General features: G+C 39.9%; 1 protein-coding gene across 4 annotated transcripts in view; it reads left to right on the top strand.

Annotated features, from left to right (window-relative positions):
- BTBD16 (BTB domain containing 16) overlaps window positions 1-10,921 on the top strand; it is a 98,155-nt gene extending 87,234 nt beyond the window's left edge. Inside the window, exons 12-14 of one of the 4 annotated variants that reach the window (XM_020979226.2) lie at window positions 1,179-1,277; window positions 3,614-3,802; window positions 8,627-10,919. In XM_020979226.2, coding sequence (XP_020834885.1) covers window positions 1,179-1,277; window positions 3,614-3,802; window positions 8,627-8,695 — 357 coding nt within the window. In that variant the 3' untranslated portion in view covers window positions 8,696-10,919. Of the gene's footprint in view, window positions 1-1,178; window positions 1,278-3,613; window positions 3,803-8,626 lie in introns of all 4 variants that reach the window. The other 3 variants (XM_020979223.2, XM_020979225.2, XM_020979224.2) reach the window with 3 other exon arrangements.
- The last annotated feature ends 16,227 nt before the right edge of the window (window positions 10,922-27,148 follow it).

Genomic DNA, 27,148 nt, shown 5'->3' with positions numbered 1-27,148 from the left:
CCTAATAACAATCCCCAAATTCCATTTTCAGGATATCAGAGGCAGGATAACGTATTAATGTGTTTTATTGATCATAATAATGCCTTACGACTATAGAGTTTTGCAGTTAGGCACTACTTCATATGCCATTTATTTGATTTTGACAACGACCCCATTAAGGGAGGTAGTCTACTTCACATATAAGAAAACTGAGTCTTATAAAGGTTAAGTAACTTGACCAAGATAATATACTAAGTGGCAAAGTACTCACTCGATGCCCAGTTTTAGCACTTTGGCACTTATTAGGTATGTGACTGTGTGCTAGTCACTTAACTCTTCTGCCTCAATTTGCTCACCTCTAAAATAGAGATAATAATACTTACTCCCCCCACATGATACTATTGCACTGTGCAAATTTTAAAATGCTATTTAAAATGAGTGGGATTTTTTAAAAAAACCCATTGTTGTTATTATTCTGATTCCCAACTTCATGCCCATACCACATCATCTCAAGTACCTTCTATGGAAGGCTCCCCCATCTCTCAGCCATGTCTGCATTTACAGGCTCTGGGCCCGTGTCTGTTGGTTACCTTCAATGTAGCTAGAATACACATGTGTTCAGCTGGGTTTTGTTTGTTTGTTTGTTTGTTTTAGGCAATTGGGGTTAAGTGACTTGCCCAGGGACATACAGCTAGTTGGTCTGAGGCCAGATTTGAACTCAGGTCCTCCTGACTTCAGGGCCGGTGCTCTATCCACTGCACCACCTAACTGCTCCTTTGGCTAGTTTTTAAAGTACCTTAAGTGGCCAACTCATCAATCACAATCTATGTGCAACATCATAGATGTGCAACAGTGATGTATTTAGACAGTCTCTTGGACTTCAAAGAAATGCACTGAGGTGTTCTCTTTCCAAAAGTTGGAAAATAATGGTTTTTCAATCCAGTAGCCTGCTGATTGTGTTCTCTTTGTCACTCAGAAACAAATGGAATGGTTCAGAACAGATTTGACTTGTCATTGAATGACAATCTTTGGATTATAGCTATAGGATAGCTTCCTTTGTGGTTCATATTATTTGAAGGTTGGAAGTCTTGTATAGATTTTGACATTTAAATCAAGTGTCAAATGAATCATTTGCCTGAATTAAGTGACAGTTTTTCTCTATTTTGTTGTTCATCTTTTTGTTCTTCAACATAACCTAGGAAAACAAGATTTACTCAGAAATGATTGGTGTGTATGGATTCTTCTTCGAAATTAAGGGAATCAAACATGGTGACTCCTCTTATAGTTTTTACATGCAGGTAAGAAGTGAGTAACATCCAGGAAAGTAAAATCTGTAAAAGTCTTGCTTTTGCATAACTGAAGACTGAAAAAAAGAGACCTTTAAAAAAATCACCCTTCCATAATGAGTAATACTTGGTGTCAGACAAATGGAAAAGAAGACTAATTTTGTCTGAAAGGGGGAGTGTGGTGTAGTGGAAAAGAGCCCTGGAAAGTCAGTCAGGAGGTTTGACTTGTGATTCTGTCCCATGCCACTAACTGACTATGTGACCTTGGTCAAGTCATTTCATTTCTCTCAGCCTCTGTTTTTTTTTTCTAATTTGTAGAGTGAAAGGAAAATGGAATCTCTAAAGTATTAATAAAATGTATTTGACAAATTACGTCAGTGAGTTTGACTTTAAATCTTGGTGTAAAATTCTAGGAAGTTTAATTAAAGGGACAGTGAAGATCAGAGTCAGAATTGCTTCATCAAGAATAAGCTATGCCAAATTAACCTAGGCAGCAGTTACGTAGCACAGAATGCAGATAGAGGGCTAGCTACACTTAGAGTCAGGAAGACCTGAGTTCAAATCCAGCCCCAGACACTTACTGGTCGTGTGACCCTGGGCAAGTCACTTAACCACTAACTGCCTCAGTATCCTCATTTATAAAATGAAGTCAATAAAAGCACCCATCTCTCAGGCTTGTTGTGAGGATGAATGAGATAGTATTTATAAAGTGCTTTGCAAACCTTAAAGCAACATAAATGCCAGCTATCATGTTTAGCATCAGCACTGGGATTGCTAGACCAATAGATCAGGGGATGCTGTGGGTGCAATACAGTAAGAGCTTAGCAAAGCAGTTGACAGTGTCTCAAAGACTGTTCTTGTGGAAACATAAAGAGATGTGGGCTAGATGACAGCATAGCTTGGCAGATTGAGAACTGGTTAATTGGCCAGCCCCAAAGGATGGTCATGTATGGTTTGAGATCAACTTGGAAGGAGGTTTCTAGTAGCTCTAGGGAGTCTGAGTTGGTCCTATGCTATGTGACTTTTTTTTTTCAAAGACTTGGATTAAGGCATAGAGGTGCACTTGTCAAATGTACAGCTTATGGGAAGGTAGGAGGGAAAGCCAACTTTGGGTGACAAAGTCAATATTTTAACAGATCTTGACACACTGATATCAGATTAAATCTCTTAAATACTCAAGTATTCAGACTGATCTGAGATCTCATTGATAGAGGATCCCCTCCAACAATGAGGATCACAGTCTATCTCTATCTGCCCATCCTGCATGACTCTTAGTTATACCTTCTGTGCCAGAAGCCTCCCTCTCTTTCTTTTGACATCACAAGGATGGCAGTGGAGCTTTCAAGTTCTCCATCTATCCTGTCCTTCATCCTCACCAATCCATCTTCATTTGCTACCAGACATTTCCCAGTTGACATCATTTACTTGTGTTCTTCAAAGTTCCTCATTGATTATATATTGCCATTTGTTCACACCTACCATGTGCCGCCTCCTCTACAGTGCCCCATATGTGCTGTTCATTTTCACTTCTTCAGAGACTACTGTGTTCCATCTTTCATTGCCAGAGTTATGCGAACTCTATGGACTGAATCTAATGAGAAGAGATCTCAGGAGGATAAATGTAGACTTAAATTCATAAATACAAGATGGGGAAGGCAGTTATGCCTACATGAAGAAGATCTAGGGGGTTTAAAGGACTGCATTCTGAATATGAGTCACCAACGGAATATGGAAGTGAAAGAAGCTAATGCCATCTTAGCCTAGATTGAGAGGCATAGTATCCATGACTCTAGAGATGTGAAAGTCCCAGTGTACTTTGCTCTGATCAGACAACATTTGGAGTACTGGGTTCAGTTCTATGTTCCACATTTAGGGATAATAATGATAATCTGTAGAGTGACCAGAAAAGGGCCACCAGGAGGGTGAGGGACCTTGAATTCATGCCATACAAGGATTGCTGAAGAAAACTGGGAATGTTACGCCTAGTAAAGGAAGATTGAGGGCCTCATGTTAGCAGTCTTCAAGTATATGAAGGGCTGCCCTATGGAAGAGGCAGTAGACTTGTCTACTCAGCCCAAGATCGAAAAGCTAGGAACAATGAGTGAAAACTTGATAAGGTAGAGGTCAGACTAGATGTTCTCCTGGTCCATCCCACTTCTGAGGTTCTATGATTCAGGTTACCCCAGAGAAATGAAAATACTTACCCAGGGTTACATACCAGCAAATGACTCGTTTGGGAAAAGGCCATAGCCACCAGAGAAACCATTGAAATTCTAGTAGACACAAATAGTTGTCATTTTGTCAAGCTGTTTTGTAATTTTTACTCAGTTAAATTAATATCCTTTCAGAGAATCAAATACTCAGACACGAACTTACCCACCATCGTTTATGAGCGGAGCCCAGTTAGCCTCAGACAAGAACGCCTAGTGAAATATGAGATCAGAGCACAATCCCTGGTGGACGGAAATTGGCAGGAGTTCAGTACTAATACACTGACCCAAAAGTTTGGACTTATCAAATCAACTAGCAAAAGCCATGTAAGTTTCTACTTTCAATAATAATAATAACAACAATAACGATCAGCATTCATATAGTATCTTAAGGTTTACAAAATGCTTTACATAAATTACCTCACTTGATCCACAAAGCAACCCTGTGAGATAGATGCTATTATTATTATTCCCTTTTACAGATGAATCAACTGAGGCTAAGTGGTTAAGTGACTTGCCCAGGGATGCACAGCTAATAAGTATATGAGGCAGGATCTGAGCTCATCTTTTTGATTCCAACTCCAGCACTCTACACACTGTACCACCTAGCATCAACCTTGTAACTCTGAAGTTGATGCTGATCTACGGAGTAAAGTTTTCTCAGTTATTCTGAGCTAGCAATCTCATCTCTGTACAACATCAGGAGTTCTCTCCAATAATGAGTGGTCAGCATCAATTAATACAATCCAAAGTGGACACACTCAATATACGACCCAGATACAAGGGTTAACGTTGTACAAGTGAATCTTTTATTGTCCTCACATTAAGAATGAAAAGGCAAAAAAAAAAAAGTGTATGGGGTTGGGGAGGTGAAAAGAGTACTCACTATTAGAAATTTTACAAATAACAAAGAGGAAGGACCCCCTGGGTAAATTTTGACACAAGGGTCCAGAATTTAATTTGGTTTTTGGTCTTTTCAGTCATGTCTGACTCTTCATAACCCCATGTGGGGTTTTCTTGGCAAAGACACTGGAGTGATTTGCCCCGTTTCCATCTCGAGCTCCAAATGACAAACTAAGGCAAACAGGGTTAAGTGACTTGCCCAGGGTCACACAACTAGTAAGTGTCTGCAGCCAGATTTGAACTCAGGAAGATGAGTCTTCCTGACTCTAGGCCCAGCACTCTATTTATTGTGTCATCTAGCTGCCCTGAATTTAATTTACATCACCTCTATTTTTTTAATTTATTTTTTTTAATTTTTAGGCAGTTGGGGTTAAGTGACTTGCCCAAGGTCGCACAGCTAGTAAGTGTCAACTGTTTTGTCTGAGTCCGGATTTGAACTCAGGTCCTCCTGACTCCAGGGCTGGTGCTGTATCCACTGCACCACCTAGCTGCCCCATGTCACCTCTATTATTAGCAAAGTAGCACTCCCTCGTTCATTTATTTAGTTAATCATTCAAACAGTCAGTCAGTCAGTCAGCAAATGTTCTTTACTGTATAATGTGGGGAAAAAAAATTCTAGGCACTAGGGGAGGTAAAAAGATCAGATATGACAAGGTCTCTGCCCTCAAAGATCTCAGAGTCTGGTGGGACAGGAGGCAGAGCAGAGCACAAACTTAGGTAACTGATGCACAGTTATTATATGATAAGTGCATTACAGTAATATAAAAACAAGTGTTGTCTGAGGCTAGAGGAACTGGGTTTATTGATGGGTGAATCTGTGAAAGCTTCATAGAAAGTTTCAGGTGGCACCTGACTTGGACTTTAACAGATGGGTAAGATTTCAAAAGGTAGAAGGAAGTGGGAGGGCATTCCTGGATTAGGGAAGAGTTTGAGCAAAGATTCAGAGGAGGGAGAGTGTAGGATATATTAGAAAGATACAGTAGTTCAGTTTAGCTGGAATGAAAACTATTGGAAGAGATTAATATGAGGTAAGATTATAAAGGTAGGGTAATACCAGAAAGTGGAGGTCTTGACCACCAGGTAAAGAAATTCAAACTTGACTGAATAGAAAATTGGAAGACAGAAAAATGTTGGACTTTGAAGTGACATGAACAGATACATTTATGCATAAATTAGCAGTGATATGATGGTTATATTGATGAAGTAGGAAAAAAGGAGACAATCAAGACAGGATGACTTTTTAGGAGGCTATTGTAGTAGTCCAAGCAGGTAGGTAATGAGGGCTTGAACCATAGCGGTGACAATGGAGATGCGGAAGTATGGAAAAAGAGAAGAATGTCAATAATGTTACAGAGGTGAAATCAATGAGATCTGACAACTGATAGCATATGAGGGATGAGGGAGAGGAAAGAATTAAAGACAGACCTAAGACTTTGAATATGGGAGACTGTATGAATAGTAGTGCCAGTGACATAAGCAGTGAAGTCGGGGCAGGTTGAGTGGAAAAATAGTAAATTCAATTTTGGACAGGTTGAGTTTGAGGTGTTAGTAGCAGCAGCCGGATTTAGGTGCCCTGTAGGCAGCTGGGGATGCAGGTTTGGAGTTCGTGAAAAAGAGCAGGCCTGGAGTCACCTGCATAGAACTGTGTTAGTAGAAGTCGTGGAAATGAATGAGATTGCCAAGGAAAAAAGAGGACCAAGGATAGTTCCCTGGGAAATAGCTACTTTCAGGGGCCAAGAAGACAATGTAGACCCACAGAATGGGATAGAAGGAAAGGAAATCTCAGAGAATTTGAAGTGACTGATTGTGACTAATTGTGTTAAATGCTGCTGATTGGTCAAAGACAATGAAGATTGGGAAAAAAGTATATTGCATTTGATTGTTGATACTGGAGAAGAGCAGCAGAGTTGTGGGAGTAGACTCCAAATTTTAAGTGGTCAAAGAAAAAAATGAAAAGGCTGGAAGTAGTAGTATTTTGCATACATGAATGTATCAGGGAGTTAAGTAATAAAAAGGGAGGAGAAAAAATGGGATAGCAGCTGAGAGGAGTAGAAGGATCAAAGGGGTAAGTAGGAACATCACATTTAGTGAAAAAAATGAGAAAGTGGATGAATATGGTTGATTAGGGCAATTTAAAACAATGTTTATAGGCAGATGGAAAGGGGCCCATAGTAAGGATGAGATGAAAGATGCATAAGGTAGAGGAAATGGTTGTTGGAACAAAGTTAATGAGGAAATGGAAGGAAATAGGGTTAAATAAACAGAGGGATTAACCTTGGTGAAGAGTAGAGATATCTCTCCTGGGAATAGAGAGATGGAAGAAAGAGTGGGTATTAATACTGAGACTTTCTGAAGAGTGGAAGAGTAGGGACTGAAAGGTTTCACATAGGAAAACCTCAGTGAAAGAGGACTCTTCTGTAAGTGTGGAGTTGAGGTAGGGGAAGGGTTGGATATAAGAGGAGAAAGAAAAAAGGTTTAGAACAGCTAGTCTGGAGAATGAGGAAGGGAATCTATAGGGGTATATCAGAAGATTGTCAAATAGAGGCAAAAGAGACCCACTGAGGTACCATAAATTTGTAGTGAGTGAAATCAGCTCAATTTTGTGACTTTTTCTAATGCTATCCAATGGATCTAATGCTAGCCCTGGAGAAGAATTAGAAGAATAAGAAGATAGAGGATACCAAGATACAAGAACTCATATTTTTGGGACCCTATAGGTTCAGGAGACAAGGGATTGTAGGGTAGCAGCCAGTGAAACTTTCAAGTAGGATGAAAATGGTATAGAGTCAAACGGAGCTGAAGCAAGGGATAGATTAAGAAAAGAGGAATGAGTTAGGAGGCCAGAGGTCACAGCAAGTATGGAGACTGGATTTAGTGGGAGAGGTAGAAGAATAGGAGGTTACGGATAAGGATAATATAATTTCCAAGTTCTACAAATTTCAAGAGATCTAAAGTATATCTATATTAGCAAGTGGCTGAAAGTAGGGCAGAGAAGAAAGTTAATAGAATTGCTGTTCTAGAATAAGCCATTATAGATGAAGAAGAGAGGATGACTATGAGCCCTGTACTAAAATCAGGACTAGACATTCCCTAAGGTGCCTCCTAGCTCTAAATCTTATTAGCTGTAGAAATTACCCAGAGGTGGGAGGATGGCAGCAATCCAATACAAAAAAAAGTATTAAATACCTTCTATGTACAAGGCATGGTGCTAGGCACCAGGGCTATAAGAACAAAATACAGGGATACAAAGCTAGCGATATAAATAAGGAGTGGTAGCATGGGCTTCAAAAAAGGAAAGATCATTGAGGGATGATATTAGGGAAATGGTCTGGAAGTATTAATAGAGAACAAGAAATGTATCAATCCTCCTTCATGGTCTTGTATACTGGATGAATAAGTAACCTCCACTGGTGAGGACTGCAAAGCACAGTGGTATCAAAGGAGAGCCAGGGTTTTAATTTAAATGAAGGGTGAAATAGGAGCAATCAGGTGGTACAGTGGATAGAGCACTAGGCCTGGAATCAGGATGACCTGAGTTCAAATCCAACCTCAGACACTTACTAACTGTGTGACCCTGGGCAAGTCACTTAACCCTGTTTGCCTCAGTTTCCCCACATGTAAAATGAGCTGGAGAGAGCAATGGCAAAGGTGAAAATAGATATTAGAATTTAAGGATCTTAGGGAGCATGTGGAGAATGAAATGGGGATTCCAGTGGGGTTCATTCATATGCACCAAATAATGGGTTAACTGAGTTGAAATGGGCCTGAGCAAGAAGAATAGTGCTGATTAAAATATGGGATGATAATCTGAGGGGAAGCAATGCAACCTGTAACTGAGGCAGTGAGCTCATATGACCAGAACGGAGAACCAGTACCCTAGGAGGTAAGTTGATGCCCTAGTTCATTCTACTCAACTATATATTGGCATGTACCCAGTTATTTGGTTAAACAGAAACCAACATACAAATACTTCAACTTCAAATGATCTGTGAACAGGTGTCTAGCAGCAGTTCCATGCACAGTAGTTGATGAGAGGACACTAGGGCTTGCAGTTCTGGTAGGAACCTATGGGCACATGGATTAATATGATGAAATAGTGACCACAGAAGCCACAAGCAGAATGAACATGATTTTACCTGATACAGGTGAAGGCAGGGCCTTCCTTTTGTTTCTTTCTTTATTTCTTTTTACTTCATGGAGGTGTTGCTTCCATCCTAAACCCTCCCTATGTTTTGTTTCCCATTTTAGACCTTGAAAATCGAAACTGTGGGCAATCCTATCTTTGTGACTTTTGCATTCCTTTTTCCGGTATCATGACCATTTCCAGAAGAAATGATGGAATTTCTACTACCACTGATCAACATAAAAAGCAAAGCAAACTATTAAAGAGCTCACTCAAGTGAAAACTCCATGTTGCTGGTTGCTATTTGTCCCACTTTGACCTTTGCCTCCATTCAGCTCAGTTTAAGGTGAAGAGTCCACTAGACGTATGTTCATTCACCATCACCGTCTGCAAGTTGGCAGGAAGTAGTGAATGACTCTATTCTATATTATTCCATTCTAGGTTGGGGCATAAAGACTTGAAAAATGCATTAGCCAATGTATTATCAGACTGTACTTAACTCACTCTCCATTTCTGGGTTACTGTGCAGCCATGAAGACATGGCAAAACAAAGTTTGTGTCTGCATTGTAGGCACCTGAATAAGATAACACAACTGCAGGGGGAAGGGAAGGGAGTGAGTAGATTGTGTTCTGTTTCAACCACAGGAATGCAAAAATAAGATGATCTGTCCTATTTATCACTACATTCACTCAAAGGTATCAGGATGTCTTCAGACCATCTCATCTACTTCTTCCCCCATTCCTACCCCCCAAAAAATAGGATGACCATCTTCTCCACCTTTGTGTGGCATTTAATTCTGAAAAAGAAGACATCTATCATGGTTGTGGAGAATTAATAGATATTAGAAAAGGACAATGCTGAGAATGAGATGATGTTACCTAAGTTTGGTATTTTACCCTGGCTTTGGGGAAAGAGGGGAACTATGTGAAAGGAGCCAGGAATTGTGTGTGATTTCCACATCTTATGGCAGAGTTAGAAGATTGATTGTAAGTAGAGATGAGCAAATGAGGATCAAACAAAGAAAAGAGGGCAGAGGACAGAGGGCAGAGGGCTGGATTTTTGAAGGGTAGGTGGATATGATCTGGGAGGAAAATTATACTGGCTATAATTTGTAAAATGAATTAAAGGGAAAGAGGTCTTTGGAGAAGGTCATTATCAAAGAAAAGATCGCAGTAGTTCAGGGCCTAAATGAGGATGGTTACATAGAAGAGACATAACGTGCTGAAAGTGTTCAAGAAGAGGCCAAATAATCATCTATCATGGATGATGTTAAGGAAATTCCTACATTGGGTGGGAAGTTGGACCAGATGTCCTCAAAGATTCCATGATACTGTCACATGTGGGCAGAAAGAAGCACAACTCTATCAACGCCACACAAGGAGTTATTGTCAAAGGCCTGCACTATCTGGGGCCCATCTTAGTAAATTCTGACAGTGCTTCCAAAGCAGGATAAATGGTGATCACATGGAGAGGCATTCAGTTCACCCACTACTTGGAGGCCGCCATCCTCTGGCAAACACATCTCTAATTACAGAAGAAACTGTGCACAAATTGTTTTAAAAAATCCACTTCTTAGAATTTCTTGGTGAATGTACATCACTCACTGTGAAGAGATGACAAAGGTTTCCCCGTAAGCTGGTAGCGAATGTTTAGTAACATGTCACTATTACTCAAAGTAATCAAAATGATGAGCGCTGAGAGGAGGCTTACACATAGTCTGCTCCTCCAGAAGAGAGAGAGATGATGAGTCCCTACACATGGTATATGGATCTCTATTTCATGGATGTGACTTAAGTTGGTAAGACTTTGAGAAGACTTTGTTGTTTGTCTAGAAAGAGGAAAGCTCAGAATAACTATTTCATAAACCTTTAGAATTAGAAGGGATCTTAGAGGTCATCTAGTCCAAATAATCTCATTTTATAGTTTAGGAAACTGAGGCACAGGTTAGATGACTTGCCTAGGATTATTCAGCTAAAATATAATGGAATCAGGCCTCAAACCTAAATTTTCTGACCAGAAATCTGATACTCTAACTACTTTTCTCACTAATAATGAAAATCCTTCATTAAAATTTGTTTACTCATTTGGACCTTGTATGTGCCTGAGTTAGTTTGTCTCTCTGGGTATAAATTAAAATTTTCTTCTTAAGTTCTAATTCTTTGAAGAATCAAGTACAGAACTTTGTGACCTGAAGGGGACTGAGCTTGAAGATAAATCTAAATATGACTCTGGGACCTTGAGAGATGGACTCTCCTATCTTCAAGCAGATATGTTCTTTGAGAGACAGACTAGCTGAGGATTCAGTAAGTCTTAGCAGAACTGAGTACTGTTGGACTGTTTTATTTACATGGTACTTAAAGTGTGCTTACTGTTTTAAAAGTTCCTCAGCATATGCTTCTTGTCAATTGACTTATAAAAATATATCTATTCATATAATATTTTTTCTGTTCTACTTTGTATATGGAGACATTCTTACACACATGTGCCTATTTGTTAAATTCAGAATAAAAAATTAAATTAATTAAATTAAAAATACATATATAGTTATTTATCAATACGAATCATTCATATCACATTTATTTCTTTTATTGGTGTGTACTCCTTTTAATCTCCAGGAATCCTGAAACAATCACAGAAAGGGCTCATATATCAGCTAGTCAATGAGTATTTATTAAAATGCACTGCCCTAGCACTGGAGATAAAAGTCAAAAATCCAATGTCTGCCCTCAAGGAGCTCACATTCTAATGGGAGAGACAACATGAAAACAATTAGGTACAAAGAGGTTATATTTAGAGTGAATGGAAGGTGATCTCAGAGATAGGGCACTGTGGGGGTGGGGGCATCCAGAAAAGCCTCTTGAAGAAGATAGTATTTGAACTGAGTCAAAGGATGCCAAGAAGTAGAGGAGAGAAGGGAAGAACATTCCAGATATTGGGGTTGGAGGTGACGGGGTACTTGGGTGCTTATGTTTAGGTGCTTGTACTTGGACCCCAATTTCTCCCTAGCCTCAGAAACACTGTCCCTGACAGTTCCTCCCCAGCCCAAGGACCCTGTGCTTACCAATTACTCATGAGTGGGCCCCAGCAAGACCCTTATCTCTCTCCCTGGTGCAGTTCCAAACAGCACCTGAAGGATTTATTAGTTTAAACTGGCTTTGCACTGGGTCATAAAGACATTCTTACCCACTAGTGTACTATCCTACCGCCCTACCTTATTATCTACATCCTGGCCTCTTCATTAACTGTGTTCTAGACTTAAGACATACGTATACTCCCTACATCTATCTTGTCAAACAAGACATTGATTGGTGGCAGACTGAACAACTCTCAGTTACCCTGAACTCTATTTGATTTAGTGATGTAGCAGGCCTAAAACCACACTTCCATGTGGCCCCCCTTGTGGGCTTTTCCTAGTGAATTCTGGGTAAAACGCTTGCACAGTAGGTACAAGAAGGGCATGTTCTTTTAAGAACTGACCACTCCTTAACCACTCCCTCATCCCACCCTGAATCCCCTAGTTAGCATATTTGGCACATGTTTTTATTGTATTTTATCCTATGTAAACTTTAACTGTACCTCTCTAAGGTTGCAGGATCCTTTAAGAACCCTTGCCCACTGAAAAGCATAACAATAAACTTTGCCACCTTGGCTTAAAGAATGCTTAAGTCTGTGAATTCATTCCAGATGACCCATCCTGTACTTCAGTCTTTGAGGGGTCACAACCTCTCAACCTCTCAGCCTGCAACAGAGAGGCCAGGAGAGCCGATGAAAAGGCATGGGAAAAACAGCAAAAAGTCCAGTGTCACTGAATTATAGATTACACAAAGGGGAGTGAAGTATAAGAAGACTGGTAATGTAGGAAGGGGTCAGGTTGTGAAGGGCCTTGAATGGCAAAAGAAGGATTTTCTATTTGAACATGGAGGTCACAAAATGCCACTCAAGATTTTTGCCTGCAGTAGGGAAAGGGTGGCACAGTCAGACTGGCATTTTGGAGAAATCTTATGTCTTTGTTAAGTTTCTGCACCTGTAGAACTCCCTACTGGATTAATATCTGGCCTAAGAATAACTTGGGATATGTAAACACATCTCTCTGCAAACAGAGAAAAGCTTTAGTGGGTTGGCCCTCCAAGGCTTGATGAGAGCCCCCAAGAAGAGCGCAAAGATGATTAATTTACAGTTGTGAGACCTTGGGAAGATTTTGTTCGTTTTCTGGAATAAGGAAAGTCCATATTAGCTCCCTTAATCAATATTTGCAGAATGCTTAGCCATGATCACATACAATAACCTTACAGGCAGGATGAAAGGGATATCCTGGGATGTCAGGGAAAATTCCGCCACAGAGTTGTTGTTTTTTTCATACGAGGCAGCAAGATGCTAAAAGCAAATGGCCTCTAAAGACAGTGGAAACTTGGCTTCCCAGAAGAGGATCTCTTCCTAAAGGGTAACTGAGTAATAATGCTAATCCAGCTCTACTTGTTAACAACTTTTAAGTTCACAGGTAAGAAAATTTTAGAGAAATCAAGTTTTACCACTAATCAGCTACAACCATGGAGAAGTAGGCCTTCCTCACATGGGCAATATGATGCATTTCTTTCTCTCTGTCCCTTTTTCAGTCCCCTCTACTCATCTATGTCTTCTCTATCGCTTCATATTTCTCACTCCTCTTCCACTTTCTATGAATGACTAGTGTAGTATTCTAGAGAAGACGGCTGGGTGTCAGTAAATCAGCTCAACAGGCATTTGTGGGGAAATGAGGAAAGGAAAAAAAGTCTCTTCTTTCAAGGAGCTTCACAGTCTATCGAAGGACACAACACATAAACAGCTACATACAAATAAAACGTCCACAAGATAAGTTAGAGATAATCTTAGGGGACAGCACTAGCATAAGGGGAACAGGGAAAGGCTTCTTGAAAGAATGTGGGTTCTTAGCTGGTTCCTGAAGGGAGTCAGTTAATCTAGCTTCCATAGTTAGATGACCTATTCAAATAATTCAGCCTCTCTGGGCATCTGTTTCGTCATTTATAAATTGTGGGGGTCAGATAGGATGACCTAACCTAAGGTTGCTTCCAGTTCTAACATTGTATCATGATAAGTTTTTGGGTAACCCTATAATTCCATCACTGCCCACTAGAGGGAGTGGTCCCCCCTCAAAAAGTAAAAACCCAGCACTTCATAGCAGAAAGTAACCACCAAGAGATTAATTTGTGTAGCAATAAGGATAATTAAGTTAATATGTGTTGTTACATGCATCAAGTGTCAACTTTTCTGCATCTCCCCCTGGGGAATTTTGAGAGTGTGTGTGTTCATCCAAATAGCCTCAAACATACGTAATAAAAACATCTGAATTAAATCATTTGGATTATGTGTAAATAAAACTAACACAGAATCATAGACTGTTAGCCCTATTAAGGACCTTGGAGATCATTTAGTTCCACTCACCTACCCCATGTTTTACAAATAAAGAAACCGAGGCACACCAAGGGGAGGTGGTTTGCTTAAACTCCCACAGCTTGTTAGCTGCAGAGCTGGGAGCAGATGCTTGGTCTCCCAACCCCTACTTTGTGTTTGCTTTCTTCCTCAGCAGATGAGTCAACACGTGGAGGAATAGAGCTGCTTAGCAGCAGGACTCACCATAAACAAAACAATGATACCATCAGGGGTGTGCTGGAGCCAGCTCTAACAAGCTCAGAGAGAGGGCTCAATTGTTCAATTTTCAGTGTGAGGACTGATGCTTCAGAAACTGGCAACCTACAAACCAGGGCTTGTTTCATTGTTTTGTTGATTGTCTAGACTTAAGAAAGTGTTAATAGTACTGATTAAACTTAAAAGTGTAAGTGCATACTTTTTTTTTTTGAGAGCCTGGGTGTTAAACATTTACCTGCATGCTAGTATTGCTCTCTAAACATTGCTTGAGTTTAACAGGAGTTCAGTGGAAGGTTCAGGGAATGAAGTCAGCACTATCCTGGAGGCTAATGATAATATAATAATAATTATAATGTTTACATAGCATTTTAAGGTTTGTAAAGTGCTTTCCCTCTGTTATCTCATTTGAGCCTCACTTTACTCCTGGATCTGGCACGCTTGTCTTCACAGCTTTCGCCTACAACCTTCTACAATTACTTCCTCGAGGTACAATGCCTTTCTGCTGCCCTCTTACACTCTAGGTGTTGCCTAGCAACACCTCCCCAGATTCCCTTTCTCTATAATGTTCTTAATCTAATCTGCTTCAACAAGTATTTTAAAGGCTTACTATGTGTTAGTAACTCTGCTGTGCTCTGAAAGTTCAAAGACCAAAGAAAAGATTGTCCCTATCCTCCAGTGGCTTATATTCACTTAACCATTCTTTACTTTCTTTACAACTCTACAGAGTATTACAGAATCGCTGTCAGATGAGACTCCATTCAGGCCTCAACATGCATCCCCTTTATAACAACAGTCAATCATTCAAGCTTCTGTCGAAGACCTACAGTGATAGGGAACTCAGTGCTTCCCAAGGCAGCCTATTCCATTTTTAGATAGCTTTAATTGTTAGGATGTTTTTTCTTATATCAGTGCCAGGCCCAGAATCAGGAAGACTCATTTTCCTGAGTTCAAATCTGGCTCTGAGACCTTTGGCAAGTTACTTGCCTCAGTTTCCTCATCTGTAAAATGGGCTGGAGAAGGAAATGACAAACCACTCCAGTATCTTTGCCAAGAAAACCCCAAATGGAGTCATGAAAATGAGATACGACTGAAACAAATGAACAACAAACTTGCCTCTGTGGAACTTCCATCCATTGGTACATGGCCCTGAGACCAAGTAGAACAAGTATCCTTGTGCATTTCTTCAAACACTTGAAAACAGATTTCCCCTCTAATCTTCTAAGAATGGGTTAATAGGTTCAACCAGATTGCCAAAGAGGTACATGACTAAAAAAAAGTGATAGCTTTCTGATTTTGAAAATTCTTTTTTAACTCACCACAGTAATTTCTGCTTTTATCATCACAATTTTTTTCCTGAGAGCAGCCTAACCTTTCTGGGATGACTTACCCTTGTAGAATGCAAGGCCATGGGATTATAGGACCAGAGGTTTCTTTCTCTCACCTTCTCAAATCTAGGGTGCACATCAGACTATTCCCATCTTTATCTACCACAGATTCTCAGATGGAGGGGTCACTTCTTCCCAAAGTTTCTGTCATTTCTGCTTTAGCAACCAGTTCCTCCGTATTAGTTATAATGAGGTACAGGTGAGCCATTCCCTTCATTATTTCATTTACCTTTTGAAAAATGCAATCATCATTGAGTCAAGTCAAAAAACATATAAGCTGCTGTGCTCTGGGTGAAGAGATAACATGTACACCACACTTTACACATGATTGTCGAATTGGGTTGAACTCAACTGTGAATCTAGGTCTCCAGCCTCTTATAACAGCATTGCCATTGGAACATTTGGGGCCGAGAAATTACCCCATTTAGGGTTGCCTCCACTCCAGTTGGGAGGGCTGCATCCCTCCCTTTCACTTTCTTGCCTGTTACTGACATCTTGATGCCCCATAACAATTCTGAAGCCCCATGAACGCACTGTCTATGAATAATGCCCTACCTGGTTCTTTCCATGATCCTAGTTGGTCATTCTCAAATGGTGTGCCACAGTGGAGTGTCTTTAGGCCTACCCCAAATTTTATGGAACTTACCATATAATATATAGGTTGGGGTCTCCTTTTTTGTATTCTTACGTCAGTTTCTGGGAAGAAAAGAGTTTGAAAACCACTGCCCGACGACAACTGCCTCTCAGAGACAGAGGGAAAAGATTCTGATCCTAGAGACCGAACACAATCTTACAAATAATCCCTGGCCTACTAATGCTTATACTAATTTCTACCCAGAGTTGTAAGGAATATACTCTGTAAGCTTTAAAGTCTTAGGATAAATGTATACTATTATTATTACAAAAGACTAAAACTGCCTGGTATTTGGGGAAGAGCACAGTCCTGAGCATTAGAAGAAGTGGGTTGAAGCCGAATCCGGACTTTGCTGCTAACTTATTTTGTATTCCCAAGCAAAGTAATTTCCCTTTTCTGGGCCTCAAGATTTTAATCTATAAAAGAAGGGGGTTGGAGTCAGTGTTTTCCAATAACCTATAACAAAACCAGTCCAAGAAACATTTACCTCTATAGGTTCCTGTATCTTAAATTTATCAAATTAAGCCCTCCTCCTCATTTCCCCCAACCCAGGCTCACTCTTCCTTATAAGCTCTCAAGCTCAGCTCCCTGAATCTCTGAGAAAGAATGATCTGAAAAAAAAGAAAGAAAGAAAGAAAGAATGAAAAGGAAAAAAAAAAAAGAAAATGATCTGAGGCAAAGACATGTGAGATTTTACCAACTAGGAGTACAGTTTAGGTTAGCAAACACTAGGCTATTCATAAGGTTGCTCCTTGCCAGATGGGTCTATTAAAGGGTGACCTGCCATCTGTGTGACCTTAGATGAGTTGTTTAACCTCTCCAGATCTCAGTTTCCTCATCTGTTAAGTGGGAGGGTTGGACTCCCTACCCTCCAAGAGTCTTTCCAGCTCTAAATCCACAGTCTTATTACTGCTTCTGCACTGACAAGGATATCAGAATCTCACCCCCTCCCCCCCAAAAAAAATCCCAATATATCCATTCTGCTCATTAGTCTTGAATCTTATTGAAATCTGAGTAGCTACAATATATCCAATATACCAGTCCAGTATAGTAGACCTTCCAAAGAAACTCTAAGTAGGATACTTTCTATTTATAATGGCTTCCCTTCGTTTCAGATCCCAGTCACACAAAAGTATTAATCTGCTCATTTCTGGAATGAGGAAGCCCCTCCCTTCCCCCCATAGTGCAGGATCAAGTAGATAAGAACTCACGTCTTCCTACCCCCTCCCCCATCTTTTTTAAATCTCGTCAGTTCAGCCTGTGGCAGTCATTGTGATGTCCAATAGTCCAAGAGAACCTGAAAGCTTGCTACATCATAAACTCATGATGACTTAGTTAATCCAGAAAATTATTGACCAGAGCTGAGAAGATTATCTATACACACTCTGTGCCAGCAGCCCTTGGACTGTTATCAAACTAGAGAATCAGATACGACAATTTGAACTCGGCCTGTCGTCTTTTTGCTCTTTTCTCCTAATGTGGGTCACTCTTTTAAGCAGGGCAGTTTGCAGATGGATCCCTTTGTATTCCAGACAAACAGTAGCTTCTTAACCCTTTGGAGAAAATAACCAGAAAAAAGACCTTTTTAAGCACATTAAAGACATAGAGTTTTTACAGGGAAAATAGAGTCACCTTTTTTTTTTCAAATGGCAGCCCATTCTCAAGCCCATCCTTTGGTCTCTCAGCATCTCTCAGGTACAGTTTACTTGCTTACAAGCAGTGGTATTCTCTAGGATTTCTGTTTTTCACAACGCCCTTTCCTCAAGGAAGCCTTTTGCTACCTTTCATTCCAGCCCTTCCATGCCCCAGATAGTTGTACTTCATTTTATGCCATAGCTGTAATCCCGAAAAGGTGGTAATATAAATGGAATCCTAACATAAATGTACTGGAGAAAACTATTTAAAGGAATCCTCAAGTAGGCTCTCCTCTAAAAATTAGAATCCTTTTTCAAGTTGTAAAATGCTGTGCAAAAGGGCCTTCCTTGAACTCTAGGTCTTAGCCAAACTGACCTACTTGCAAACTGAGCACTCACACCTTTGCAGAGGTTATCCTCTAGCCAGGAACACGGTCCCTCCTCACCTCTGCTTGTTAGAACCTTTAGGTTCCTACCAGGCTTAGCTCCTGTCGCCTCTTCTGTCAATGTTTTCATCATCCCCTTGGTTACTAGCTCCTTCCTCAAAGTATCTGCTATTTACTTACTCATACATGCCATATATGTGAATGTAAGCTCCCTGAGGGCAGGAATAGTTGTTATTCTTTTAACTTTTGCTTCATAGCCTCAGCACCTAACACAGTACCTTGTATATAGTAGGCACTTAATATATACTTGTTGAAATAGCCTAAGTCTTGCTAGCCAACTTGCTCCATAGTACTTCTAGGCCCCTCAATAATGAGTGAGAGGTGCCATATTTTAATATTTATTGAACACCCACAGTAAGGTAGGTGTTTTCTCCCATCATCCTTTTACCTCTTTTCTTCTCTTCCCCATCTCCTCTTCCCCCCATCCCCTTGCTGGCCCAAGCTTTAAGGTCCAGGATTGTTTTTGCTTTTTTTTTTTTCAGTCTCCAGGGCTTGTCATATACTAGGTGCTTAATAAAAGCTCATTGCCTGATGGATAGAACTAATACATGAAGCCTCTCATCTCCATACTTCAAGCTACAGTTCAAATGCCATTTTCTCTGTGATATCTTCCTGGATTCCCCCAGCAAAAGATAATCTCTCCCTTACCTGACTTTATACAACGCTTACCAGTCTCTCATATTATTTTCACATTCTACCTTGGTGAATGTGTCCCTAGGCAGCTAGAAGGCCAGCACTGTGGCACAGTCCTAGGCCACCCACAGGGAAGTTTTCCTTACTATCTAGTACATTCTTACACCAGAAAAACTCGAGATGGAAAACCAGAAGGCAAGATCAGCCAGTCAAATCCTGGAGCTTGTGGGTAGAAATAGGTAAAAGAATAATAAAATAGTCTTGTTAGCTCTTTAAATTTTGGGGACAATAGATGGCACAGTGATTAGAGTGCTGGGTCTGGAATCAGAAAGACTTGAGTTCAAATTTGCCTCAGACACGTACTAGCTATGTGACTCTGGACAAGTCACTTCTGTTTGCCTCAGATTCCTCATCTGTAAAATGAGGGTAATAATAGCACCTATCTCCCAGAGTTGTTATGAGAATCAAATGACTTAGTAGTTGTAAAGTGCCTAGCCTAGTGCCTGGCACAGAGTAAGCACTATGTGTTAGCTCTCATCACCACCACCACCACCACCACCGTCATCATCATCATTACAAATGCTTTATCTATGTTAGCTCATCTGAGGGAACAGTAAACCAGTCATTATAAATGCTATACCATATCATGTTCCTGTTCAAAGGTTCGGAGGATTCAGAGCTGGAGCGGATTTCAGAGATTAGCCTAATCCTTCCCTCTCATTGTATACATGATGAAGTGACTTGCCCAAGGTCACACCAGCCAGGAATCAAACCCAGGTCCTCTGAATCCAAATTCACTTTCTTGTATTATGCCACACATATGCTCATTTTTCTCTCTCCTACTAGACTATACAATTTTTGAGTGTAGGGATGATGTCTTATTCAATTCTTCTGCAACCCCCACAAAACTGAGTACATAATATAGGTTCAGTAAACTTTTGATGAGTGAGGGAATAAATGAATGAAAAGTGAAAAAAATCACCATCTTATCCCTATCTGTGTAAATGAGGACAGTGCACTACAATATTAGTTGGGTTTTTTTAAGTGGGGTACACCTGTACATGCCTGTTACTTCTCATTCTCAAGATTCCTCAGAGTTTTTAAAAGCCGTGTTGGATTTAATGGCAATGAGAATGAATAGAGGCTGCAACCTTGCATTAGGACTGGAGATCATTCTATTCTATTTGTTAGTCCAATGTTCAGTTGTCTGATGCCATATTTCTTTTAGATCCAGACCGTTTTCTTGCAGGCCTATGTCAGTTTTCTCAGATGTACCCGGTAAACTTCAATATTCCATTGGCTCTGGGTTGGTACTCCCTTCAGTGATGCAGATCACAAGGCATCAGTGCCTTTACATATACTGTAACTCTTACAGTATCACACAAATTCCCCATAGGGATCCTCCCTGAGCGTTGGAGGTCATCCTCTAGGTCTTTTCATATCTGAGGGCTACTACTTCTGTACTCATGCTGCCTATTAGCTTCACCTCCTTTTCTAATCAGATATTTCCTGAGTGATATAACTCCTACTGCCACATGTTTCTCTACTGGCCTTGGAATCAATCTGTCAATGACCAAGCATTTATCTAGCACCTACTTAGCACCAGACACTTTGCAAGGCACCAAAGATATAAAGGCTAAGGGGAAACAGCCCCTGCCCTCAGAGAGCTTACATTCTATCAGTGGCAAACTCCTGACTCTCTCATTTTACAAATGAGGAAACTGAGGCCCAGAAATTAGCCCAGGGTCAAATAGCTGGTTAGTAGTAGAGCTGAGACCAAAACTCAGATCTTCAAGACCATAGTTTCTTCCACCATGCCAATATACATATATATATATATATATATATATATATATATATATATACACACATACACATACACACACACACATATAATTTGCACAATAGCCACAGAACATTATATTTGACAGATATTATCTAAATAATGATTTATTGTTGTTCAGTCATGGTAGTCATGTCCAATTCTTAATGACTCCATTTATGGTTTTCCTGGCAGAGATACTGGAGTGGTTTGCCATTTCCTTCTCCAGCTTTTTTGACAGATGAGGAACTGAGGCAAACAGGGTTAAGTGGCTTGCCCAGGGTCACACAGCTAGTGGGTGTCTGAGGCCATATTTAAACTTAGGAAGATGAGTCTTCCTGACTCCAGGTCTGGCATTCTATTCACTGCACCATCTAGCTGCCCACTTAAGTGAGAATAACCTAAACTAATTTTTAAAATAGTTTCAACATAAGGTATTTTAAGCCCAGTATAAAATAGTGTTGCTTTTTAAAAACCAGAACCTTCTACATAATGCTTATTACTGGACATAAAAAAAATTTGAGAACCATATGGTTCTCTCATATTGAAACAGCTATATTTACTTTTCTAAGTAGGTTGTTTGTTAAAATACATCCTCAAATATTATGCCCCACAATGAAAATGTTCTATGTTGCAGAAGATATTATCATTATCATGTGGATGATTATGTCACTGAATTTTTTTTCTATTAATAACATTAACAGGGAAAAAAATCCAACACTGATTTCATCATTCATCTTGGGTTGAGAGATTCTCCATGACAATGGCGATCCCCTTCAACAGATGATACAAGGGTTAGCTATTACTGTTGTGATTACTATTATTTTATTGCCTCTTTAAGTTTTGTGCTTCACTTGCTATCAGAAGACAGTTGCACTGTGGTTAAACCTCTCAAAGAATCTTGTGACGATCTTAGGATATACCTGAAAGACATTTTACTGCAGATTCTTCTCCTTCTTCTGATAAATATATGTATAAATACACATATATAGCAATCAGCAAACAATAAACACAACAGGATCTTGTATTCTGTATATCGTTAAGTAGATTATGTGGCTAAAGATATGCTATCCTCTAGAAAATTGTCTGCAAAAATCTGCTTTTACTCTCCTCATATTTTCATAAAGATATCCTCACTCAATATACTGGCAAATGCTTTTAAACAAAGACTTTCTAGAAATAAAAACATAGCTATATTGGTTCTATAATTTTTGCCCTTTCCGTTGCCTTCAGTGGGTAATAATACTGTTCATAACTTTCTTGGCCACTTGATATCTTCCATTCCCTGAGCTATCTTCAAAACTGTTCTTTTGGTGTTTTCAGAACTGTGTTGTTTCTATTGTCAATTCCTTCTGCGCGTACTTAGTCTGGTCTAGACACTCTTTCCAAACGTGTCTTCTCATATGCCACTTTCAGTTCATCATTTTAAAAAAATTTTAATTAATTATTCAATTAATTTTTAGTTTTCAACAATCACTTCTATAAACTTTTGAGTTTTAAATTTTCTCCCCCTCCTTCCCTGCCTCTCTCCCCAAGACGGCATGCAATCTGACATAGGCTCTACATATACATTCCTATTAAACATATTTTCACATTAGTCATGTTGTAAGGAAGAATTAGAACCAATAGGAAGAATTGCAAGAAAGAAGAAACAAAACAAAACAGAATAAAAAAAAAGAGTAAATACTCTGCTTTGATCTGCATTCAAACTCTATAGTTCTTTCTCCGGATGTGGATAACATTTTCCATCATGAGACCTTTGGAGATGTCTTAGATTCTTGCATTGCTGAGAAGGGCTAAGTCTATCAAAGTTAGACAATGCACAACGTAGCTGTTACCGTGTACAACATTCTCCTGGTTCTGCTCACTTTACTCAGCGTCAGTACATACAAATGTTTCCAGGTTTTCCTGAAGTCCACTTGCTCATCATTTCTTATAGCACAGTAGTATTCCATTTTCAGTTCATCATTTATTGTGTTGGATACTGAGTGTCCAAAAATGGAGGTTATAATGTCATTAATGATGATAATAAATTACTATAGATGTCCTGGCACACTTCTATTTATTTTGTATATATTTAGATACAAGAATATAGATCTGTACATGTTGTCTTCCCCAATAGAATGTAAACTCCTAGAGGAAACTGACTGTTTTGTTTTGTCTTTCTATCCCCAGTACCTAGCATAGTGCCTGACACATATTAGGTGCTTAATAAATGCTTTTTGGGTGGTTTTCTTGACATGTCAGTGTTTAATCTTCCATGTAGATCATGGCCAAGATCATTTTATTCCATACTACTGCATCCTACTTTAAATTATTTTTCTATATTTGTCATATTTATAAGGTCCTCCTCTAATGCCAAGGTTGTTATACATTAAGTACATTAAGTCATACATTAATTATCATGTACATTAAGACATTTGGAGTTATTTTATTTGGGGACCTCTGGACCTTAGCTGAAAGTCCTACTTACTTGCACCCTATCTCTATTTCTGCAGTAGGTGTTGAGGAAAACACCTATCCTATTCCCTGTGGATCTGAAGTTTCTAAAGAAGCAAAAGACCTCTTGCATTCTTAGGCCTAGAGAATTCTTCTTGTGTTGAATCAGCAGAGAAAAGATATGGGAAAAACATTCAGTCAAGTCTGAGTGCTTCTATTTTTCTGGTCACTGGCAGGCAACATATTAATCAGTATCTGGTCAACCAGAGACTATAGCAATCATTTAAAATCATTGCTGATCTCTCTCCCTTCATTGCTAAGACTACAGGTGTGTAATATTCTATATGGTATCAGTTATGGTCAATGTATTGGGTGGTTTTGCTGATCTGGTTTTTTTCTTCTTCTTTTAATCTTTATCACAGAGATCTCACTGGGTGAGAAAGGGAGGAAAGCCATATATCCAGAAGCGAATGTGAGATAAAAACAAAAAGAATCAGCAAAAGTTTAAGACAAACCAAAAAATTTTGATTTAATATGGGATTGCCTTACTCATAATGGTGCTTCAAATTCCAACAAGGGCCATATTCCTTGTTCATTGGGTAAAGTTTCAAGAGACAGAATCTCTTGAGGATTTGTGTCTGGATACAGGGGTTTCATCAGGAGACAGAATGGGAGCTTCTTTAGAAAAAGAAGGGGAGTTTCTAAGAGGAAAATGTATATAAGAGAAAGGGAAAGGATATGTCCATATGGAATGGGTGGTCCCAAGGTATTCTTAGTAGCCGTGAGTGGAGGGCCAAACTGTAGCAGTCTAATATCTAAGACATTTTCTAGTGAGCAGGAGATATTATAGCTGAAGCTATACTCAGAAGACAGGTGTTCAAGAGATCAATTCCACACAGAAGAAAGGGGCAATCCAGAGCCATGACATGAGACAATTCCAGCCCCAAGAGTCTATAGTGGATTGTGTTGCTCACTGAGAACAGACATGGGAGTAACTGACACTTTCCTCACCCCATCCAACCACCCACATCTTACCCCCTTGGAAGTTTTTCCCAGGAGTTTTCCATCCCAATCATCCCAATAATTTGAGTATGTGAAATTTCTTCTGTTTGTTGTTCTTTTTGTTAAGTTGGGTTTTTTAAATCATTTCTGACTCTCCATGACCCCATTTGAGATTTTCTTGGCAGAGATACTGGAGTGGTTTGCCATTTCCTTCTTTGGCTCATTTGATAGATGAGGAAAACGAGGTAAACAGGGTTAAGTGACCTTCCCAGAGTCACATAGCTCATAAGCGTCTGAGGCCAGATTTGAACTCAGGAAGATGAGTCTTTCCAACTCCAGGCCCAGCACCCTATCCACTGCATCTGTTTATGGGATTGTAAATGATGATGCTTCTGATTACCTTTGCTATTTACATTAATTTTTATGTCTTAAGCAAATGCTTTTACTGTAAGATTTAGGGCTCAAATAGTCTGCAAATAGAAATTTTACATCAATGGGGACTCCAGCTATGATTTACAGAATTAGTTACCAAAAATAAGCTGAACTTGAGGAAAGTAGCAAGGGAGTCCTGATTCAGAGTTCTCATCATCTGCAGGGACCTACTGTTAAACCAGCTCTGACTGTTAGATCAGATAGCCAAAAATACTAGAAGAGAGGAAAGGGAATTGTATGTGATATTCAGGCTTTTGCCCCACAGATTTTAAAACATTTCAGATCAGCACATTATTGCCTTTGCGTGCATTTTCACGTGCCCATAAGTAACTATTTCTGGGACTTCCATGAGTACCAAATTACCCAAATTTTCTTTCTATGTACCAGTTAAACTTCTCTTTCCAGCTTATCTTCTTTACATTCTCTCTGCTGTCTTCTAACTTTCCCTTTGATGGGGTCAGCAATGAGGCACAAATGTGGCTAGTGAATTTTCAGTGTACTTCTGAAAACATTGTCGTTAGCCCAATTTTTTCTCCTTTATCCCAAAGCTTATAAACATGAACATCCTCAAGTCCTTCTAGCAGGCATAGGACAGGCTCCCTTTATCTCTGGATATCCACCTCTGAATACCTTTCTCAGGGCACAGTTTCCGGAGTCATTCTATAGCTTTAGAATGTTTTCTACAGACCCATTTATCTTTTTTGGATACAACACTTAACTACTTCCTTTCAACAACGGCCACCAAGCTACTCCCCAGTGAAGTAGTCTCCCCTCCTCAGATTGTTCTTGAGGCCAGAATGCTAAAGGCTTTTATTGCTATTTAGGGTATTAATAAAGGCCCAATGAATGCATTGTGGAAAGGGAAAAGGAAAATGACCACTTCTGGGCCTGTGAAGTTCAGAAAACAAAGATAATCTCCTGGTTTTTACATGGAAGGAAAATTTGTTTTCCCTGAGATACAGATTTAGCATATTAGAGATCAAAGAATCAGCTAGGAGCTACCTACACTGAAAAAGCTTTGGGAGTCAGAGCTGGAGGGGGTTTAAGACACTAAGTCCTCTCCTTTTACTGATGTCAGCCTGTATTACCTCCCGGATGGAAACACTGAGGGAGAATCTAATTTAAAGCAGCTGGGCTATTTCTGGGAGGTCAGAATGAAACCTGCTTTTCCAGCAGTAACCCAGACCAACGAAATCAGTGAAAGATCTCAATGCCAGAAAGAAGACGGACAAGGAAATTACTTTTGAAATCCTGGATCAGAGCACTAGCCAAAGAGCTTCTTACTATGCTGGGCAGGGATGAGAGACCTCTTTCTGCGTGATGCTTATTAAATTAATGGGCTATGTGTGGGGGAAATGGGGGATAATGCCCAGGGGAGATCATAAGGAAGCAGAGGGAAAGGTGAGCTTTTCTGAAACTCTTTCTGAAGGACCTATATTTGAAGTATGTTGCCACTTTAAGAAAATGAAGCAGGTATTCTTAACTTTTGGTCCTGCACCTCCTTGTCCCTCTGAAAGGAAGCTTGACACACCAGGTGTAGCTTCCAATAGGCCTGGATCCAGCCGGATTTGGCAAGACCTGGCTGATTAGACTCTAAGAAGCATACACCTCTGGCAATGGTGTGCCGGCAAATGTTTCACAACAGGCTCTCTGGGAGAAAATGTATGCTGGATACACTTTTAATTTTAACCTACCTTATTAACATCTTCTTTATCACTTTCTTAAGTCTAGATAATCAATAACACACTATGTCAAGCCCTCACCTATAGCATACGCTGATTTCTAATGTGTAAAGGCTCACACTAAATATTTACCAATAGACTCTTGGGAGACGCCTATTTTTGCTGACTATGAGTACTACCTATCCACAAGAGCTGTCTCTAGCTCTCTGACTAACTTGTTTTGAGTAGCTGGGGGAGTGCTCTCTACTGGCATAGGTTCACCAAGAGAAAATCACCTTCTCGAGGCCGTCTGAGCATTTGGTGGGCATTGTACCTTTGATAACCACCCTCTGTTATAGATCCTACAACCTCAGGTCAAAGTTAGAGGATTTCTCTCTCTCTTCTTGAGAGAGGCAATTAGAAACTGGAAAGAGGCATCCTCTGCACTCTCACAGCCATCCAGCTCTCCACAAACGTTCAGTGCTGTGACCTGGGGGTGTTACATCTTCAAGGTCCATATAATGACAAAGGTAGGTCCCCAGGCTCTAAGATAATCACCTACATTTCTCTGACTCACTTCTCTATCATTCCCGGTATCATAATGGTGAGATATTCTAGAAAAGTATCAAAGACCTTTTTTTTTTTCCAGCTAGGCACATAGGATATGCCACACACCATGCCTTCCTCCCCAAATATGATTATCCATAGTGGGTCTCTTAAGACTGTACTGTTTGGCTAACAGCCTGTCCCCCTAAGCGGGGTCATTGGCTCTTCTGGCATGAAGCCATTGTCCAAAAAAGAAAGGGGTGGGTCTCCCCAGTAGTCTCCTTATCTAGTTTTAACTTGGTCCAATCAGAAGTTGTTGAATGTGATAAAGCTCCCACTGCCCCCAAGAAATATGCTATTTTTATTACA

This window comes from Phascolarctos cinereus, unplaced genomic scaffold, assembly GCF_003287225.1.
Source record: "Phascolarctos cinereus isolate Bilbo 61053 unplaced genomic scaffold, phaCin_HiC Scaffold_3;HRSCAF=262, whole genome shotgun sequence".
Taxonomy (NCBI): Eukaryota; Metazoa; Chordata; class Mammalia; order Diprotodontia; family Phascolarctidae; genus Phascolarctos; species Phascolarctos cinereus.
The sequence above is the reverse complement of the archived record's forward strand: the minus strand, read 5'-3'. Positions and strand labels throughout refer to the sequence as shown.